The 22,244-nt window shown below is 37.6% G+C and overlaps 3 protein-coding genes across 6 annotated transcripts in view; 1 reads left to right on the top strand and 2 right to left on the bottom strand.

Moving 5' to 3' along the window:
* LOC136785671 (kinesin-like protein KIF26A) overlaps positions 1-22,244 on the bottom strand; it is a 320,836-nt gene that overhangs the window by 276,480 nt on the left and 22,112 nt on the right. The gene's annotated exons all lie outside the window — the stretch shown is intronic.
* LOC136785675 (probable enoyl-CoA hydratase echA8) lies at positions 647-9,832 on the top strand. The gene is made up of 5 exons (XM_066746863.1): positions 647-1,020; positions 1,093-1,346; positions 1,429-1,723; positions 1,783-1,998; positions 2,958-9,832. Exons 1-5 carry the CDS (start codon positions 894-896, stop codon positions 3,119-3,121), a joined length of 1,056 nt encoding a protein of 351 aa, XP_066602960.1. The 5' UTR covers positions 647-893; the 3' UTR covers positions 3,122-9,832.
* Positions 5,494-22,244, bottom strand: part of LOC136785673 (terminal nucleotidyltransferase 5C) — a 66,210-nt gene continuing 49,459 nt past the window's right edge. For 3 of the 4 annotated variants that reach the window (XM_066746855.1, XM_066746856.1, XM_066746857.1), the window contains one exon: positions 5,494-13,632. In XM_066746855.1, coding sequence (XP_066602952.1) covers positions 12,202-13,632 — 1,431 coding nt within the window. In that variant the 3' untranslated portion in view covers positions 5,494-12,201. Of the gene's footprint in view, positions 13,633-15,868; positions 16,130-22,244 lie in introns of those variants that run through there. The other variant, XM_066746858.1, reaches the window with a different exon arrangement.

Here is a 22,244-nt window from a genome sequence, read left to right as displayed (position 1 = left end):
GTGCACTTTTGGCTTGGGTAGATTACACCCTCGTACGTACGGTAGTGACTGTACTCGAGAGCTTGAGTGGCCGCCGAGACGCGAGAATGGCAAAGGGTGGCACGCTATATATGATCATGTCCCAATAATTCTGCTCAACATGAACGCTTTAATATTTTTAAATTATTTACATATATATGTAGTGTTTGTATATATATATAACTAATAATCTCAACTAAAAAATCGACAACTCCAGTTATATTTGATAATTATAATACAATAAAAGCTTAAATTATTTTCTTCAGTTTACTTTAATAAATTAAGTGTCAGAAACTCTAATAATTAGCTTTTATAATTCATTACAGTGAATTTTATTTACTTATGCCAGCTGTTGGATAATGTAAATATATCCATATTAAATTATAATAAATATACTTAATAATAATATTAGAGTTTAAATTAATTAGTTAACTAACAAACTTGCAAAAGCATTTACTTTTTTACCGATTGTAGAGAAAGAATAAATCTCTTTTATTCACTCTCAAGCCCCTCATAGAGAGCACACGTGTTTCTTCTTACCTTCTCATCTCGATTACACCTGTCATGAGCGAGCACAACAATTTTTTCGTTTATAATTAACTCTCGTGCCATCTAGTGTCAATTAACGTAATAATATTGAAAACTTTAATATCAATTCCACTCCTTTACCGTTAGGTGACGCCACCTTAGAAAATGATACGTGAGTACAAAAGTACATAAACACGGTAAGTTGATTGTCGCCTTGTCGGTCGGTCTCTGTTCAATCAGAAAAAAAACAGGGATCAAGGATACAAGCATAAATAAAAATAACACATTATCTTATGCAATATTAATTTTTCATTCTCTATAGGCAAATATTCAAACAAAATAATTTAATGCTCAGAAATTTACAAATGTATCCGTTGAAACGGTCATTAGTTTCTCTTAACCAGCTATTAGGGACAAGATTTCGAAGAAACTTAACCTCGCAGCCTGAAACATCTTCGTTGGAGGCTACTGAGAGTAAATAATTTTTGTTTTATTTTCCACTCTTTTAATTAATTTCAATGTAATAAATATACAATCTTCCCTTAGAAAAGAACATAGTGGTAGAGCGCTACAATGGTGTCACCACAATAGGAATTGACAGACGAGAGAAGAAAAATGCTGTAAACGTGGCTACAGCAGAGCAACTTTCCATAGCTTTGGATGAATTTGATAAGGATACAGATTCAACCGTTTGTGTGTTGCATGGTATTGGGGGAAACTTTTGTGCTGGCTACGATCTTATAGAATTAGCAAATTATGATGGTGAAGATGAAACTAAAATTCCTCATTTTAGCTCACTGGTACAAATGCTCTTATCAAAAACTGTGTGTTTCTCTATTTGATGTCTGCTTATTAAATATTAATAAGTAAAATGATTTACAGGCAAGTAGGCATCCCTTATGCTCGAAACTATCCATTGCTGTATTAAGTGGATATACATTAGGTTTTGGATTGGAGCTTGCTTTGATGTGTGACTTAAGAATGGTCGAAACAACAGCTTTAATAGGTTTTCCAAACCGGCGATTTGATATTCCTATTCTAAGCGGTGGCACTGCCAGACTATCAGCATTGATAGGCTACTCTAGAGCAATGGATTTGATTTTAACTGGACGTTTAATCAAATCTAAAGAGGCATTCGATTGGGGTCTTGTGAACCGTACTTCAGCTTGCGGCTCAGGTAAGATGAGAGTACTTAATCATAAAGTATGGTATGGTAATTTCTACTATTACACACAGGCCTTGGAGCAGCAGTAAATCTTGCGTTTTCCTTGAGTCAACTTCCATGCAGGGCCATGCTTGCCGATCGAGCTTCTGCATATTATGCAACTTTTTGCTCCAAACAGATAGAAGATAGTTTACAATTTGAAAGGGACAATGCTTCTCATTTATTGTATGAGCAAGCTGTGAATGGAGCTAAACTATTTGCTGAGGAAGGTAGAGGGAAACATGGAAATGCTGTTTTTCCTAGCAAAAGCTATGATGCAGGCAAAATTGATGAGACTTTAATTTAAAATTAAGGCAGAGTTAATACATCTAATTATTTATTTTTTCATTTACAAATGCATAAATATATTATAATTATTAATATTTAGGTCGCGCGCGCTCTTGTACATAGAAATTTTGATAAATTTTTATACAACGTTATTAACATCCTTTTATTCAACTGCTTCCTTTTTCCAATATTTTAAACAATAAACATTCTTCATTTCCGTATCGGCATAATTACAAATAGTAAATGAATTTGATAGTTAAATAAAATTACAACCATATTTAAATACAAGTTTTATCAGTAGAAAATCTTCATTTTGTTAACACTGTTTCAAAAATTCCAATGTATTAATTCTTTCACTTTTTCATGATTGAAGCAAAGTAACGGCTCGTTCAATAAAATGTCAAAGGGCTTAAAATTTGTAGGACAGAAATTTTAAACAAATAGCATTAATACTACATAGAGCCTATATTTATTAATATATTGAAAATGGACATTACTTGCTAACAGCAGGCGATAGATAAACAAACGCATCATTTAAACTAATTTTGGAATAGGGTGAAAGAAAAGTTGGCCAATAAAGCTAAAAAATCTTATAGATACGGCGATAAATTTTTTTTCAAAGCAAATATAACAATGGGCTACGCCTCCTGTTCTTTTAATTAATACCTCTTAATGCAAAGAATATACCAAAAGTTTTTAGTGATAAAATTATATTGTACATTTACCTTAGTCCTTACCATATGTGAAGAATGTATATCTTTTTTCTTTCTTGTATATCATAAATATTATCAATATTCCTTATGTCGCTCCTGAATATAAGTATCATTTCTGCCCATACTTTCTTTGAAATAATTATTTGTACATATATAAATTATAAAGTGAATGGTAAATATTAAATACATGTTATATTAGTTATAACAATTTTATAATAAAGTAAATGATAAATATCTGAGTTTGGGAGAAATACTAAATCTAATAGCTGTTACACTGAAATTTCCAAGATTTCGACATACTTTCACTTTATTTTTCACGGGTGCCATGGAGATAGAAAATCGTTTTTTGAAGGATATGAAAGAATATTAACAACAATTAAAGTTTTCTATACATATCTAATTCTCTATTAAGCAAGTATTATTACAGACATAAAAGCTGATAAGATCCGACGACATTTGAGTATAAAACGTATGTAGAATGTAGTACAGTGTGGGAGTTATTGTGCTTCAAATCCAGAAACAAGTTCACTTATGGTTAAAGCTCCTGATAACTTCAGTCTTATCAATCAACTTTACTATTCTTAATTATATAAGAACTTTCAGATAATAGTATATTGTCTACTATTGAAAAAATTTTACAATGTTTTCCTTTTACACACGCACAACCGTCTCTCGAGAATATTAATTAATACATTAAATTTCATCCCTGAACGAAGCTCCAGGAGATTATTTATATCGCTTAAACGTAATAACCAATATATATTTATACTTAATAATCTAAAGATTTGGAAGAAAAACTTGTCAACCGCGGAATTTAATGTGTCATATAATTTAAAAATTTTCAAATAAATAAGTATCAACAAGATTTCACAACATCGTTAAATTATTCAGACATTTTAATTTAGTAAGTAGTAAGTAATTAGGACTGAATTAATAAGGAATATTATATGCATTTTATATTGCGAAGACATGAAAGTATTTTTGACGGATGTGATCGTTGTTTCTGGTAATTTTATATTAAGTTGTGGAATTTGATCAGCCTCATTTTAATTCCAATCCAAAGTACAGCTGCCGAGAGAATGATTGTCACCTGCATGGGACCAATTAAACACTATACTTACATAGATAGCGATCGTTATGAATTTAGTGCACGAAGGCGAGCTTGTACTTTTATGTTTAATTATTGAATGGAGCAAGAAAAGATTTAACGATGCTCGCAGTGGGAGCATATGTGAAACGTGCCTGGAAGCACACCTTTATATGATTGATTATTCAGGGGATAGAGCTTCGCGAGGATTATCTATGAAGATTAAATCAGATTAAACCTAAGTAAAAATATCAATGGACGTCAGAGATCCAAAGTATAACGTTTCATTTAGCTAATTTTGAATATTTATCAAATTATTATTCTAAATATTATAATTAATATTTATTCCAGCTACTGTCTTCCACTTCGCGAAAATGCTCTCTCTTCATCTCATAAAACTCTCTTATTTAAATATCAGCACACACTATACTCATCAAACCTGTACAAACATGTGCACACTTATTATTCGTGTGCCAGCTAATCATCTCGATATAGTTTTTTTCTTTTTTTTCGATAGGACTGTTAAAGGATTATACAGACCGTAGATGTATACTTTAATATAAAGACTAAAGATTAGAGACTTCCAAACAAGAATCCGGTCTGCACGCAACTCAATATAAGCATAAAATCTCTTTTATACTGAAACACGTCTAGTTAAAGCCATGCTTGATCATTGAAAAAATATGATACACTTTCAAGAATATTTGCAATAAAATAAAGTGATTAGCTTCTGATTGGAAAGTCTCTACTAGAGATGCGACAAGTCTTTTTACTGCACATACTTTTCACAGATGTGCCATACTATAATTATTCTTTATTGTATTATAGCTTCATTAGACGTTATACATAAAAAAAGATGAATAATGTAACCAAATACAATAATTGTATAAATATCGTGAATTAGCTACATTTAATATTAGACTACAGGTAGTAAAGTAACGTTAGTTTAAAACTCTGAACTTCCTGATGCTTCATAGTAATTTGGCACATAACTCAACCAATCAACAGTTTCTACATTATTACTTCAATCTGATTGATTCGGATCTATTTAATTACAATTTACTTGTACGAATGAGAGACGAACTTTTGCATGCCAAATTAATAAACAAAAGCTTCGAGTTCAAAGTTAAGAATTCACAATATTTCCTACCTATTTTTCTAATATTTATGCCTAGCATATGTATAGTATATGTCTATATAAAATATTGATCTGAAATCGTAATTCGGTTTAAACAGTAATACAAGTAAACGAAGAGCATAATGTTCGTTGGCGTTCCCTGAACGTTCAGCACTTTTGTACATTGTTTTTTAATTTGTTGTCGCTGCTTGTGCTTTCTGCATTTGTCTCTAACCAAAAGTGTACAATAATAAGCATTATACGATTTTTTAAAGAAAAAGTGCTTAATCTGCAGGGAGCGCAAACAGACCAACTTATATCGTAAAAGTGCAAAAAGTTGAGACTTGGATAAATACAGTCAGCACGAAGCAACAGCCTAAAGTTAGGATTTGTTGCTTCACCTCGGTTACGGTAAGTAAGAACGGATAAGAGAGGACACTGATTAAAATGAAATTGATGGATCAGTCGAATACACATAGCTGTTTAAGCTGCTTTCTCGAGCAGGATCTTTTTATAACAAAGTTGTATTATTGTGGTATTTATGCAAATGTGTATGTTCTCTCTCTCTCTCTCTCTCTCTCTCTCTCTCTATATATATATATATATATATATAGAAAGTAAAGAAGGGGAAAATGTTACAGTACATTTTATCATTAGGTGAGTTACAGCGAACAGAAATCAGCAGTTTCTTCGATTGGACTGAACTATCTATTTGATATGCTTGCCCCCTCCTCGTCATTGCATATAAACACAAAATACGTGTAGGATATTTGGTAATAAGTAAAAATGTAGAAATGGCCGGGTATATATATATATATATATATATATATATATATATATAAGAAAGAATCCAGGCAACTCTATCAGATAAATTAAGAAAGTTAATTGGCTCTTACATACTCGAAATCTCGTTACTTTTAGCTTGACTCGTTTCTGACAAGTTTTTCTTCGTATCAGCTACATTTTGTCAATTTACTTGCAATACATATATAGTTATTTATTTACACAGAGACTATCTCATGCTCCTGATGATTATATACGAAAGAATATACACATGCTTGCAATGCACGCTTGTGCACAAAGTGTGTAGTATGCGTGAATGTATCTATACAACAGTGAATACATTATTACTTGTATATACGTTTAATCTGTAATTTGTTTTGATTATTAGTTAAAAGGAATAGAAACACGTTGGATTCTTTTTGCACAATGCACATGTGCCGCAAAATTCCATATCATACTTATCCACAATAAGGATTACTTTGATTTAGCGATGTAGGGGAAACTCGTGACGAATTTAGCATTATTCACTACAGTTGACGTTTATAATTTGGTTTCTGCAGCGAGCTCGACAATTCCAATGATCTATCGAAAGACATGACTATAGCCTGAAACTCTGAAAAGGCTCGTTCCGCATAATTCATTTCCTCTTACCCATCCCCCCAAATAAATTAGAGTGTAATTGTATTTAAACAAAATTAACATAGAAAGTTCTACTTTATTTTATAAACCAGTCGTATTGGATACATTATATTTTTCTTTTATCAAATACGATTTATTAAGAATAGTAATATTCTATTCGCATCTCGTGAAATTCATTTGCCATTATCAGTAAACGTATAACGTACAATCACAAGTATACATGCACGACTTGTTAAAGGCATAACATGAAATAGACTTATCTCTCTTAATCTTTCATTACAACATTTTTTCGATTGTTTAGAATGAAGCATATGTACACACCATGTCTCAGTATAATACAAATGAACTTTAATTCTCCATTTCATATGTTTACATAGATTTACATTTATTTATTTTAAAGTGAGAATATAACAAATACAAAAGTTTGTGCGAATTGCATTAAAATTAATCACGTTTCTTGTAATCAATAAGGAACAAAGGTAAATTTAAAGGAATCTACGATGAATAATTAATCTATAAATAAAATCGATGTAAAATACAAAAGCTTTTCTCAAATCGGATTATAATAAGCCTCGAAGCTTATTGTCGACAACTGCAAATTCCTCTTATACCTATATCGACAATTTCGCGTGGTTTGATCACTGTACAAAATTCCTTACGATACAATTGTTTCATCATTTTTCCGAACTAGCGCGCTCACTGTGTGTAACAATAACGATTTTTTAATATCTATAGAAACGCTAAAAAATTATTTTATAGAGCTCTCGTGGACCTGTAAGCGCGCGCAAGTGTATAGCATCGGAAAAATGTTTTCCCGATTTTATTTCGTTAATTTCTATTATGATTAATACATTGTCTTTTTTTTTTCTTTAATTTTTCACGGGAAACAAAATAAAACTTAATTCGCAAAATTTTCGATCAACCTGGAGACAAAAATAAACGGAGGAGAACGCTATAATGACGCATGAAATGAATTTCTCTTGGCTTTTCGATAATTTCCACATACGATTTACGATGGACAGATTAGTTTGATTTCTTCTTCAACAAGTTCAAGTAAGCTAATCAACGTATCGATACTTTTCACTATACAATAAATAATAAGGGAGTGTCGCAGTCCCGACAAATAATATATTTAAATGTAAGTATATAATATATTGAACGAAAAGTCAAAGCACTTGAATCATATAGTAAATATAATATGAAAATCATTTTGAGGGTGTTGAGTAAAATTTTTCTCGCGATGCTTGTGGTTCAACAACATCAAGATAGGGAGAGAGAGAGAGAGAGAGAGAGAGACATGGTATTCTTCTTCCTGGCTTGTACTATTTTTCTCCTGCCTTATCAATTTCCTATTCCCTCGACACTCGATACATTTTCTGATCCCTATTATTGATGCGCGAACATTATTCGAGCGATATAAGCAATAAAGCGTCGCATCGCGTCGCGTCGCGTCGCGTCGATAGAAGCTGTTCTTGGGATTTGCCGTTTCCCGGCTAGCTCTCCTTAGCATTAACACGCGATATAGCTGAAAAACCAGTTTGTAGTTGAGGCTTTTTATTAGGTCTTTACTTTCGCTCGCGACCGAAAGGAAGAGTGAGCGCGCCTGTGCTAACGGGGTCACCAGTCGATACTAGCCGCGGAGCAGCGTAACCTTATACCGCGAGCGCATATTATTCTACACTGCTCCACACTCTCCTATTCTATTCTATTCTACTCCATAGAATATTACGCGTAATGTCGCGCACCACCGACCGATTCGATATATGAAAAGTCCCACAGCATTTTCCTCGATTGCACAGATATCTCGCCTCATCCTCGACTCACTCAATCTCAAAGAAATAGTCGCGCGTTTCTTATTCCATTGAAAATCTTGCTTCTTCGTCAACAGAGGACGAGCTCTGAATCATTGATGAGATTTGTTAGTTGGAACCTTGCGAATTTCTAATCAGAGCCAATGCCATACTGCAATTATGTGACATTTGACTGGATTTAAATGAAAGCCAATCGAATCAAACTAATCGTATATATGTATATATTGAAGGAAACATGTAGCGATTGCTAGTGTGTCTATAGGCGCTCGCTAGTCTCTAACCTCAGACGTCGATTTTAGCCGAGGCAGAAGCAAGATATTCGAGGCAGCCTTGTAGCTGGTGCAACATTGTAGCGTATAGAATAGAATAGAATAGCATGATCGATGCTCGATGCAAAATGCAAGTCTTCGGCTCGTCTTGCGGCAAAGCTGTAATAGCGGCACACGGCAGGAGCAGAGCTTTCGAATCGCACGGAAAGTATGATGCAAATAATGCGGAATTGAAATACTCCGTTCTTAAGAGCGAAAACTCCGAGATTAAAGCGTAGGCTATGCAATTAATCGAAATACTAGCTAGGCAATACTGTTGATTGTGACGTAACGCTGCACACGAGAGTATTCAAATAGCTGGACATAGTAGCGCGATAAGTACGCGGGGACCAGCAGCTTGCGCTCGCGATATATAGACATTCTGCAGTTAGTACAAGCAAAGCGAGCATTATAAACCGTTTCTATTCTACGCCTGCCTGCCTGCCTGCCTGCCTGCCTGCCTTACTTACTCGACGCACTTACGTACACAGTGTCATTACAGTTAACCAAGGGCTAATAAAATAACGCGCGCGATACAAATATACAGTGCTCTCGCGTATATATCAGTTACATTGTTGTGACCCGGCCTGACCATCCTTAAAGCAACACAGGAAGGATAGACGAGTCGAATTTCTCGCGCTTATTCATTATTGAAGATATCACAAAATCCGAGCAGTCTTCGTAATTAAGATGAGCACGGCGCGAGCGCGCGCTACGCTTTACAAACAAATACGTGCGACTGCAACACGATCAGTTCTTCTCTGTTACACTTTATTCACGAATCAAATGCGTTTATTAATCTCGCGCTTTCCTATTTTTCCCTTATGTTTTAAAGTCAATAATCTTGCACATCGCTGCTATAGTATGTATATATGTACTCGTATATATAAGAATAACAATCGTTCTTCTCTATTCGTCTATGGAAAATGTCGAAAATTAGGAGAAATAATTAGGCGAAAAGAGAGAAAGAGAGAAAATTGCGGCAACTTAGAGACGGACTAATGAGAGTGTGTAGGAGAGGTCTATTGAAACGAATGAAAGATTTGCTGGTGTTTGAATTACGCAAGCAACACGAGAGCACGAGATTACACTATATTGCACGTTCACGCACAACAAATGGTGAACCGTTCGCGCTGGCATATAATATTGTTTCGTACGGAGATCGGGCTGACTAGCTCAGCTGATGCACAGACTTTGCGCGTACATGTAACGTACGATATACCATGTATAATATAGTAAATGTGTAACGCGTATGAACGCACAGAGAATAAGGTATCGATGAGTGCGGAAGACGCACACACGCGTTCGGCCTGTCGTTTATACGGTATTAAATAATTATGGTATCTAATAAAGAGTTATGCAAGCTGCCCCGTTATACTGTACACCCCTACGACAAGACTAAGTACTTGATCGCGACGCATTGATTATCACTGCGATGTCTCATCGTTCTTCAAACGCGAATGCATTTTTCCTTCGCGTCTCTCTTTCTCTCCCCCTCTCCACTTCATTCCAATCACCCTACTGTCCGCACTGTTGCTCTATTCACTCGTCTCAACTATCGTTAAACTTGAATACTTTTATCAATTAATTCGTATTTTTCCTTTTTTTGTTATTGTTCTTGATATTACACTTGATTTTTTTTTTCTTCGCGAACCTATCTCTATTATTTACTTGTACTTAGCGCTACATTTTCCGTTATTTTTCATTTGACATGCCTTGAGAGTATATTGTCCTTTACTCAAATCAGTCAAAGTTTAACACTCGAATGTTTACTTTCCGCAAAAACTAAAAACTATCGCTCCTCTGCTTTAAAAGTAATCGCAAATTTAAAGCATTTCATTAAAATTTGGTAGAGTCTAGTTTGGAAACAACTTCGATTATCGATTCGCTTTTTCATAATTCTTTCGTGCTTAATATTCTTCTTTAATATACACATTTCACACAGTCTTGCTAAATTAAATTTCACATCTATATGTTGGTTGATCACATTTCACTGAAAAACTTGAATTTGTCTAAAATAAACTCTCGCTATACCCGTAATAGTAATATTATAATAATAATAATAATAATAGTAATAGTAATAATAATAATAATTTGATATCGTACGCGAACCACCGTTTGCGCACGGAGTTATTAATTAATCACATTTTTAATCGTATAAAGCATCTTTACTTGCATCACGCTCGAGTATTGAAATTTTGGTCCTTAAGTTGGAAATTCAGTCGTTCGATTAATACATAAAAGGAGAGACTACTTTGACATCAATCGGATCGAAATTAAAAGAAAGAGAAAAGCTTTTTTTTTCTTGTTATTCTTTTTTTTTTCAAGATTTTGTGTATTTATTAGAACGACGAATACTTGCGGAAAAATCGAAACTGCGAGAAATTCCGTTCACTCTTAACTATCATTAAGTTGAGTCGAGTTGATTGTTTTTCTTTTCTTTTCTTTTCTGTGTTTTTGTTTCTCAAAAATGACAACGAATTGATTCCAGTTCTAGAGGCAAAAGAAAGCTTTACCAGTGTCTAAGAACCAGCCTGTTCGCGGCTCGAGCTTCAGGCTATAGGCGCATATAATAAGAGAAAGAAGATGTGAAACAGAATATCATAGCGAGCTCGCCGATCCAATTTTCGCATACATAATCGCGCATATTTTCGCAAACAACGAAAAAACATAGTTACACGTTACACAGTATCTAAACGAAATGTGTTCACAGCCACACATTAATATTTATACATAGATTTATACATGTAATTACATATATATTTGCATATTTTTAAATATAATATGTATAGATGCTTAATAAACGGCACACGTTCGCCAATGACTCGAGAATAAAATTCAAATTAGGTTGTAGTTGGTTTGTTTGAGAAGAATAGAAAGCAAGCTGCTTTTAGAGCGAAGAATCAAGCGAGGAGAGGTCCGGAGGAGGTTTGCTCGCACGCTCGCCTATGGACCTCTTTCCTTCTTTCCTCCCTTCGTACCTTCCTTCCTTCCTTTCTTCCTCTCGCTGTCACACTCCTCGCTCTTCCGTAGCTAGCCGTGTACGACCAGTTGGTCCATCGATGCCCCGGGCAATTTAGTCCTCTCGAAACTTTCCCTTACATGTACTTTTCTTTTAGGCATACAACAATAACAGTCACAAGAACATTGAGAGATTGGCGTAATCTCCGTGCATCCCGCGTTGCTGCTTACCCATCTCCACAGCCACACAGAGGACACAGGAGTACGATTGTTCGGTGAGTGGATGGTTCACTCGCATGCTTCTCTGGCATCTTCAGATCATCAACTTTGAGGGAGGAACGCGAAAACCGAAGGAGGGGAACCATGGTCGTTCGAGGAGCATCGACCTCCCTTCGGATTTCGAAAAGGATACGAGCAGCAGGAGCAGGAGCAGGAAGAGGAAGAGAGGAAGGAGAGGTCGTTGATATGGTTGCCCTGACTACAGGTAATAACGAGAGGATGCGATGACTCGGCCAGCGAATCGCTGTCCGAATCAGAGTCTGGTGCTCGATCCTCGCGCGAATCAGAGGGATTGGCAAGTAATTTCGAGTTTTTCACTGGGTGATGGTTGGATGCAGGATGGTGCGTGTGGTGGTGGTGGTGGTGGTGATGGTGGTGGTGGTAGTAGCAGTAGTAATAAAGGTTGTAGTAAGAGTAATATGAATTACAAGTGTGCTGCAGCGGGGAAGAGTCAAGTGTGTCGCATCACGATGAGCATGCCATCCAGGAGTTACAGGTGCACGTATAGCATGCGGTAGGTATTATCGGTGCGTAGTAGTAGCCATTGGCGTAGACGTAAGTGGTCGGTGGTCCGGGTGGTGGTTGCTGATGATTGGTGATTCGTTGCTGCTGTTCTTGGCACAGGACTTGATAGGCAAGATTTTCGATGAGCGCCAGGGTCTGCCTTCGCTCGTGACCCATGAGGCAAACGGTCGACTCCTCGACGACGCTGTGCAGCAACATCAGGTACGGATATTTCAGTGCCTCCTCCTCCGCTCCCACAAAATGATTCCACAGGTAATTCTCGAGCTTGGCGCGCTGCTGGCCAATGTCCGGAAAATCGATGAAGAATCTCGAGCACATGTATCGCTCGAGGGTCTTTATGTAGTCCGGTTGAGAGGGCTTGTACATTTTAACAAGGAGATTGCAGTATTTCAGCAAACCTCCGCCTCTGATCTCCTCCGGATGCCTCGTCGATATGAGTTTCTTGTGAAGGTGATAGAGGGCCTCTTGGAAGTCACCGTACACGCTCTCGCCGACCACGGTTGGATAAAAGTTCTCGCCAATCGGCAGTTTGCTGCACTCGTAGAACAATAGGAGAGAGTCCAGGACTATTTGAAAGGAGTCTACGGAGAACTCGAATTGTCGCCTCATGCTATCGACGAACTTGAGCTCCACGTTCCTGTGACCCCGTGAATTGCCCAGTGAGATCAGGGACCATCTGTCACCGTCCTGGTTCACTTTCACCATTTTGCTCACGTATGCTTCCTTCAGACTGCACGTGGTGATGCGTTTGCGACTTACGCCTTCGGGCAGCAGATCGAACAAGGATCCAAGCACCGCAGCTTTCACCTTGTCGTAGTTTCGTCCGCTGGACAGTTCAACCGCGAATATCAAGTCGAGATCGTTGTAGGGCTGAGATTCCGTTGCCAGTACGTGGGATGCCGCACCACCATTCAATCTGATATCGCGCACCCTCATACCGGCACCACCGGCGCTCGGCTCTGACTCCAATTTGCTCCTTACCACCGTCACCAGATCCCTCAATCGCACCTCCAACGTAGGAAAATTACCCCTCCCATGGATACTCACTACCTCGTTCATCACACTGTTAAGTCTTCGCACCTGCTCGAAGCTCAAAACTGCCAGTCTCTGCTGGCTGTCGGAGCAAGTCGAGCTACTCTTCTTACTGTTGCTGTCGACGCTCTTGTTCTTCTTCGCGCTGTCGTTCGAGTCGTTGCTGCTTATGCTGCTGCTGCTGCTGCTACCATTCGTCGTCCCCAAGTTCTCCGCCGTCTCATCACTGGCGTTCTCCACGCTGGTACCATTATTTAGTTTAACGCCGGTCACTTGGCAAAGGGACTCCATCATAGCGATACGACGCTGTCGTTCCTCGCCTATGTCCAAGGTACCACACTGCAAAACAATAGAAAATACTGAAATAAAACGGAGTTTTGCGAAGTGCTAACTAGCGCGCTAAGTATACGCCGCGCCTCTTACGATCTAGTAAAATCTCCATACATATATATACATGCACATTTCTTGAATCTCGAAGAAAAAAGCGCGCAAAAAAGTTAATCAATAACTAACGATTGCTTTCATTCCTATAGGGACAGTGCAGTTGTCGAAGATTTCTTTTTAAAGAGATAACGCGAGTGAGAGCTTTTGCCAAGATATACTCGCAGTGAAGAGGTAGCTCTCTGCTCTCTTCGTTTCCTGTTGCTGCAGGATTGATCTTCAGTATAGGTATATATATTTCAGGCGTTCATCAAGAAATGCCACGAGGTTATGTCCGGGTGTGCACCGCGGCGTGCGCGTGCGCGCGCGCGCGCGCGCTCTCTCGCGCACAGCTGTAATTCAGGCTACTGCTTCTCGTTCTCTTTCTATCCCCCCTCTATCTATCATGGGTGCTATTAACCCCCACCCCACCTACCTCAACCCCCTCTCACTGTCCTACTACCAACCTAGCCGAAGCTTCTTTTCTCAGCTATCCCTCGCGTTATTGCTATTATCTACACACATGCATGCACGCACACACTCACTCACGTGTGTAGTACTACTGCGTACTTGTATATAATATACCGCAGTAATTCAGGCTTTTGTTAAAGGACCTGACATTTCTCACGCGCATTGATTTCCTTTTAAAGTGTTGGTACGCGATAGAAAAACTTAACTGGCGGTCTAGGCGCGAGTGCCCTTATTTTCAAATCCATCAGCAATAGGGTAAATAAATATTTCACTCGTCGATTATATTCCATCAAAATTAAGCTTATATCCGCGAAGATCGTTCGAGAGAACGCTGTGTTTATGCTCGTCATCGCGAAATTCCGAAAGAAAAGAAACAAAAATAGCAATTGAAAGGAATGTCATCGCTTTACTGCATGGGGAATGGAAGGGAATCGAGGAAGGATCCGACAGAGAAGATTACGCAAGACTAATAGAGACTCTTTTCTCTCTTGGCGTCTAGAAAGAAATGGATTTGAAAAAAGAGAGCATTCTACATCCGTAAAGCGATTGATAAAAGGTCAAAGTTTATCCTCTAGTATAAGAGAGCGGTTAGAAAAGTAACAGCTGGTGAGTCAATGATTTTACCGGGCAAATATGAATCGAGTACGCCATTCGTATACCACATATATACCAATAATGTGTACCAATCGCAATAAACTTGAGTATAATTACTTTGAGCCACGGAAATGCTCCAGTTTCATTTTCCAATTAAACCATAACCAGATCATTTCTGATAAAGCAACAAACGAATATCGATTAAAATAGAAGGCAGATTATTATTTCCTTCCACAAAACTCGCGTTATTCTACCTTTACTAACTGTGCGTATAACAATCTATCCATCGTCCGACACATATATCTGTGGAAAATTTGGGCCACAAATTACTCTCGCCGTACACGTCTTATTCCTGTTCTCCCGAGCCAAGCGTAATGATCATATGGAATTTCATGGGAAACCAATCTCCTTTAAACCCGACATTCGACTAATACATCACTATATCTGCATCATTCCAGCTAAATTATGTCGCACTAATATATTTCATTATACTATACACGTGAGAGAAATGGAAATTTTGAATTAGTCGTGCCAAAGAAAACGTCTGTAAGAACGATTTTATTTGGGCGTATTAAAGGGGAACTGCTCTTATTCGGTCGCGAGCGACGCTATATTTAACTCAAACGTCGCGTAATTATTAGCAATTTTAATTTACCAAATCGTTTAATGCGTCGCAATCGCAAATCTTCCCGAAGTTATGAGACTATAGTCGCACACACATACACACGCACACACCACAAGGTAAACTGACGGCTTTAAACGAATATTTCGTCACTGCACGCAATAAAGTTTATTGATGTATTGCAATAACAGCTTTATGTCCGCCATCTATTACTATCTTTGCTATATTATTTATAATTTGATTTGAATCCAAGCCCCCCCCCCCCCCTCCTTCTCCATCCTGTCACTATTTCGATTTAATCACAGGAATTTTATTCAATCCCCGATAAAAAATAGCTGCACAAATTGAAACTGAGGAATTCAACTGATTGCACTTTTATTCAAACAATAATTTCACTACTGAAAAATACTATATAAACTATATCGTGGGAATCCTATTACGCGATGAAACTACTAACAAATGGACTACCTTCAAATTGTTGTGGCAAATTCTTTACATATTAGATTTACGGTGTTGTTCCTTAATTACTGCTTATTCGGACAAATTGTTGAATTATGAGTCGCCGTACGGCTCCACAAGAATTTCACAGTTAAATGCACAATTTTAAACCAGAGATGTAATTTTATCACTGTATTCGCGGCAGACAATTGCAAGATGTATAATGAGATTGACTTGGCGTTTCTCGGCTCACTCGGAAATCGATGAAAACAGTCCGCAGCTGATGAGAGGCACCAGCAAACTGAGCCACCACAGAGTGAAAGGCTTTAAAGGCTGACGCGGAGCTGCTGGTGGCAGCAGCGTCAGCTCCAACAGAGGGGGAAGCGACACAAAGCCCATTCCTTCAACAACTACGTCTTATCTCCTTTATCCGTATATCGTAGATCCGTGTCTGCTTTAGTATGTCCTTTGAAAATTTATCTTTCTTCTATAACGTAACTAATATCAATTAAAATCTGCAATTTTTAACTGGCTAAATAATGAAATTTGCACAAACATTCTAGGTTTTTCCAGAACATTCCAGACTGTTCTACCTCCGATTATATTTAAGGGAAAGAAGTATAAACTAATACTTTTCGTTAGGTAACCTCTTGAGAAACTTCATTTTTCGATATCGAAAAATCTGCAGGAAACTTGTGGAAAGTTGGAGAATGCTCTAGAACATTCCACCATTTTTCCTTTTTCAACAATCTTACACAGTACAGAGGACTGCGCTAAATTTTACATCCCTTTAGCAAGATATAATCTTTTATTAGATATAGTTTGTTCCAGATTCTTAAGGGTAGAACGGAAGGATCTCGATAAGTCTGGAAGTCTCTGGCGCGTATTTCGGAGCGAAATGACGCGAGTGCTCCGTCACGCCAATGACGTCATTTACCGAATACGAGAAACCTGTGAAACGACATCCCTGTAATATAGTGACAGAACCCCTACTAATATTCATTTGCACCAATTTCTCCGTCCTTTTTGGATGGATGTACGCTACGTGTATATACGTACTACGCAGTGTTTCCCCCCGCAGTAGTAGAAAACTCTGGTAGGTTAGTGTGACGTCAATGGGCTGCTGACGAAGGTATAGATAAGCTCCTTCTGCATGCAACGTGTAACGCGTATTGTGTTTTAAACCATCCGAACAATATACACGGTAAATTCCAGATAAATTTGTTAATAATCTAAAGCACCTTTCAAAGGTTTCGATATATAAATTCTCGTATGCTGCTGAGACGATCAATCTCTGATAAAAGGATAAACAGCACTTACATGTATACTTCTTGGAAGAATAAAAATCAATATTGTTATATAGGTCAGTATTTTATACAGGATAAATTTAAGGATAAAAACGGCATAATTATCTTACGTCCGCCTTGCGAACTTTCCTACTTCATTTTATCTGCAGCAGTGATTGTCGCAAACTCGTGTATACATATAGGTATATACAAGCAGATACCAAGAGTAGACTCGGAGACTTATAGATTGATCATCTGTAACACTCGAGTATAGAAAGAAGTAAAAGGGTTTTGAAGCTTACTGGAACGGACGACTATTCACCATAGGACATGCCTGTCATCGTCGAACCGTCGTCGTCGCGTCGGCCTTCGATCGAGTCGATCACTCCAAGAGAGGCACTATTGGTTTTCCGCGTCCCTTTTCGGTTCTACGTCCTGATTCGCCTGGACACGTCCCGGTGGCGGCGTCGCGGCGCAAACGCGCTCCAATGAGTGTCTGTGACGTCATCGGGGGAGCCAGGGTGCGTAGGAGTGACTGAATGAACACGGCGGAAAATAAATATAGTGGGGAAGGATTGGACGCCCACGTAGCGACGCTAACGCTAACACCGGCCGCGTCGCCACCACCTCTCTTCTTCCCTATCCTCTGCTCTTCTCCGCTCTCCACCGCTCAGCCCTGGACCGACCGCTATCGATTCTCTCCTCCTCGCCCACCAAACACTATAGCTAGTGTAGTACTGCTAGCTGTGTGCCGGCAGCCTGGCGTGTCTTCGCCTCTTCGCCTTCTACGTGCCGCCACAGTTATCACAACCTACCTACGTCAGACTTCTGGTCGTTTACACGCTTATCCCCTTTCGCGCTAGTCGACACGTGTGCCAGCTATCGGTCCCGCGTTCGACACTTTTCCCCATCTCAATGCGATAAATATCTAATAATAGATATATGCGTATATATAATATAATTTTAGGATAGATTCGCGCTCGAGGACCCGAGCGACAACGCACTGGCGAGCTGATACTGCAACAATTTATGCGTATTTGCGCTGTTAGCGTTTGTATTCGGGAGAAGAGGCTTCGCCCAATCTTCGATTTATCCGTGGCGCGCGCGGTGCACCGTGTAACATAAGAGATTCAAGCTAATGATTGTGTGCCAAGATAAACTGCACGTGACAAATTCTATTGGTATGGCTGGTAAATGTCTTTGAAGTGGCTGGCGGGGTCGGCCGCTGTGCCGGAATCTGGGGGGTAATTAAGGTGACTATTATAAATTATAATAAATGAGGTTTGTGTCACCACTATATAGGATGCTGTACGCTGCCTGATAAAGCAGCACGCGATACAACATTAGCAGCATTTCGAGCACGCCAAAGATCCTGTTTGTCCTGTTTTTAAGAATGAAACAGCTGACAGTCGTATTTTTTTACGCCTTATACACAAATTTAGAATAAGAGCATTACTAATAATAAATGTCAAATTTACTACTTGTACGGAGATTATTCGAGTATATAAGAGCTGGTTTCGTCATCAACCAATTAATATTTACAATTAACACGATAAAAAATTAAATTGTAATGGGAGAATAATTATACATCGTGTACTAGAAAGGTGAGCACACGCGACTTGGTTTATACATAATCTTAAAACATGCAGTGAAAAATGGTACAGCTCTAACACAGGTCAAGGTGTTCTTTGTTTCATATTTTTATTTTACTCTCTTATATTAGATTAATCAATATTCGTTCATAAAATCATCCGATATACGAGCGAGCTTCATTCGAGGCTTATTTAATCTCGTGTAAAGCACGGGCATCGAATAAATTTCATAAAAACATTTTAATGGAGGGTACACCCGTGCAGAATATTTCATTCCCGGTGTATATTAAATACTGATGGAGACGAGTAACGAGATTATATCGAAAATATCTTGCCAGTATCTTTACAGATGTATGGGTTTTATACGTGAATATATATAGCAGACGTTTCAGGGTGTTTGTTTATAAGTGTACAGATAAGTATCCTAAACTGGCTAAAAATAAATTAAATTTTTATTGGTAAGATTTACATGACTTTTCATAAAGGATAACATGCAAGTTACAAAAATTGAGATTTCATTACATTTCTAAGCTATTAAGTTTACTGATCTTATTAAACAGAGGCTTGCATTTATCATTACATATTATTGTAGCTTACATCAAGAGCTTTTCGAAAGGTTCTTTCTATTTTTTTTTCATTTCATCCAGTTACTTATGAGTTATATCGATTTGAAAGCAACGTAGATAAGTGACTGTGCGCTATTGTCGCGTATACTATACTTCAGCCAATCTTACGCCTATATGCAAATACAACTCGAAATATCCGGCAAACGACTAGACGAAATGAGAAAATGAAAAGCTTTTGAAAAAACTTGAACTAAGCTAATAAAAGAAAATGCAATAAAAAAAGTACAGATTTATACATTTAAAGAGACTCAAGATGACCTTCACAGTTCAGAGATAATCATGAAACTTTTATTTTTTATAAATTGCATTTTTTTCCTTCATGAAAAATCATATTAATGTTTTTGATGAAAAAGTTTCTTACTTGTACAATTTTTAACCATCAATGTTAAAACATTTATCTGAATACTCATAAGCAATAACATCCTGAAAATGTATGTAGTAGTTATACTATGGCAGTATGTTCCTCTATTATAGTCTCTCTCTCTCACTATATTATGATCCGCGGTGCGCCTATTCGATTTGCATAAATGTTTTTGTCTCTTATTGCTATACGACACGCGCGACGTTCACTCGAGGGTCCACGCTGTTTCTTGACACTTGACTGCGATTACCGGCAACAGAAACGGTCGCGCGCGCGACCTCATTGTCACAGTCACACTTCCGGAATCTACGTGACGCGACGCGACGCGGCACGACACGACACGACACGTCTCTCGCTCTTTCCGCATTTTCACAAAGCTCGACGTAACCGCACCGTTTGTCGACTGACCGCATCTCTCACGGATTTCAGTAGTACGCGCTGTTTCAACAAATCTGCCACAATTTTTCCGAAAGAATTCCTTCGAAATTTAAACAAGACCGATGAGTGCGCGCGTTGATAAAATAATGCTTATACTTATTATCTACTATAGCTGTGCATGCACTACTGGGCACAGTGCGCAGTAACTGTTCTGTAAAAATCACACCTCCCCCACTACCACCCCTTATCCCCATACTGAGAAACAGATAATAATCCGTAGAATCTATTGAAGACTATATTTTCATATTTAATTCTTCCTGCACATTTGAATTATTTCTTATTTCTTCCCATTGCATGCAACTTGTCCTCTTAGCTGCTACCCCTTCCTCCATATTGATTGCATATGGAGATTTTTACCGAAGTATATAAATCGTAATGCAATGATAGGTAAACTTCTTACACGTCCTAGAGTGTATATACCTAATGCTATACGCGACGATGCGATTCTGGAATTTACGATTTTCCCTAGTAGCTTACTCCGCATGCAGTTGATACACGTTTATCTATGGCCTCTATGCAATTGTAATGTACCTTTTGATCGTAACGATCGACCAGTGTGAGAAGTAGCAGAGGGTGCCGATGAATCACGACCTCGCGTAATAACAAAAATCTTTGGACCCGTTGTTTCGAATAGTATGCAATTTTAGTATTTATATAAAAAGAGAGTTTTGACAGGAATGACGTAAAGGCTCAGCCCATCGCGTCGTGAGCGCTATAACGATATATAGGTAGGAAATTCTTTGTTCATTAATGAATGTGTGGCTAGAAAATTGTACTCCCTATTTTTAATGATGTTAGCGCTATATGTGTGTGTATGCAGTTCTTTACAGTTTCACAAAAAGATAGTATAGATCAGATAATGTTGTTATATGTAGATTTTTACAAACGCACCAACGAAAATGTTCAATTTCATCAATTGCCATAAATAAGTGCTTCCATTTTACCAAATGATTCATTTAAACGAATTTTACTGTACGCCAGTAAATATTTTCAAATTTGTAATTATGAACTTAAAGTTTTTCATCGAAAATACGTATTAATAAAAATGTAGGGAAAGTTAGCAGTACCTACGTATCTTCATTTATACTTTATACATGCAGTATATACAGTAGTATAACCGAGAATATTTATGTATATTACTCAAGAGCAAGGGCGGTAATTCTAATTCTGCGTTAGATTTTTCATATATAATTTGCTCAATTGCTGTTTTTGACAAGTGCGATGTATTTTCCCAATCTCTGTTTATACTTTTTCTGGCCTTGTGCAAGAACAAACATTTATCAACGAAACGATGAGGTTCGCTTATTTGTAGCGATACCCCAATTAATTATTATTACAATAATAGCAAAGTTTTTCTTAATTAACTTGTTTTATATTTAGTAAAATACATGATGGTTAGTTGCATAAACTATATAAGTATTTCAGAGTATAAACTGAAACATATTTATATCAATGTAATGTAAATATATCCGAAGCAAAGTCAGCACATATTTAAACCAATCTCATAACAGGACAGCAAAAAATATAAATGAAGTTTGTACAATAATTAGCACATTAAAAACAGCTATTATTATTTTAGCTCGTGTGTAATCAAGTTAATAATCTTAGTATTTGAATTAACTGTTTATGAAGAAATATCAAATGAGTTTAACATTATTTCCAATTTTTTAAATCACATCTACTAATTGGTAAAAAAATTGGCTAGTCCATTCGAGTAGTGTTAAGTCAGAGGAATCTCTGGAGTACATTGGTCGGTAAAACAAATCACCACTGCATTTATATTTTCGCCTTATTTAACCTCATGGCATATTCCTATATACTTTCATATTGACACAGATTTTTATATCCATTCTCCACCCACGCGCACGCACTATTTCTTTTCCGATTTATACGCGCATGGGCTAATTTGAAGTAAAACAGTCAAGTTAATGTGAAAAGCGTTTTGTCTTCTTAACATTATGGGAAGTCCCTTTGTTACCGGTAGCAGTATTGTTCGTCCTTACAAATGGTGGTTGAAAATTTCCCATTTTATGAATATCAGGGTTCGTTGCACCCACTATAGCCGTTAATAGCCGATGCACCCGATGCATGCTGTGCAACACG

Source organism: Prorops nasuta, unplaced genomic scaffold (assembly GCF_024137725.1).
Source record: "Prorops nasuta isolate Cenicafe-Biocafe unplaced genomic scaffold, Cenicafe_Pnas_1.2 PNAS00003, whole genome shotgun sequence".
NCBI classification, from domain to species: domain Eukaryota; kingdom Metazoa; phylum Arthropoda; class Insecta; order Hymenoptera; family Bethylidae; genus Prorops; species Prorops nasuta.
This window is presented reverse-complemented; position numbering and strand designations above follow the sequence as displayed.

Excerpts from the sequence above, each read along its gene's own strand:
- LOC136785675 (XM_066746863.1), top strand. The coding sequence starts at position 894 with ATGCTCAGAAATTTACAAATGTATCCGTTGAAACGGTCATTAGTTTCT. Across the intron at positions 1,021-1,092 it reads TTCGTTGGAGGCTACTGAGA|AAAAGAACATAGTGGTAGAG; the intron begins GTAAATAATTTT and ends ATCTTCCCTTAG. Across the intron at positions 1,347-1,428 it reads TTCCTCATTTTAGCTCACTG|GCAAGTAGGCATCCCTTATG; the intron begins GTACAAATGCTC and ends AATGATTTACAG.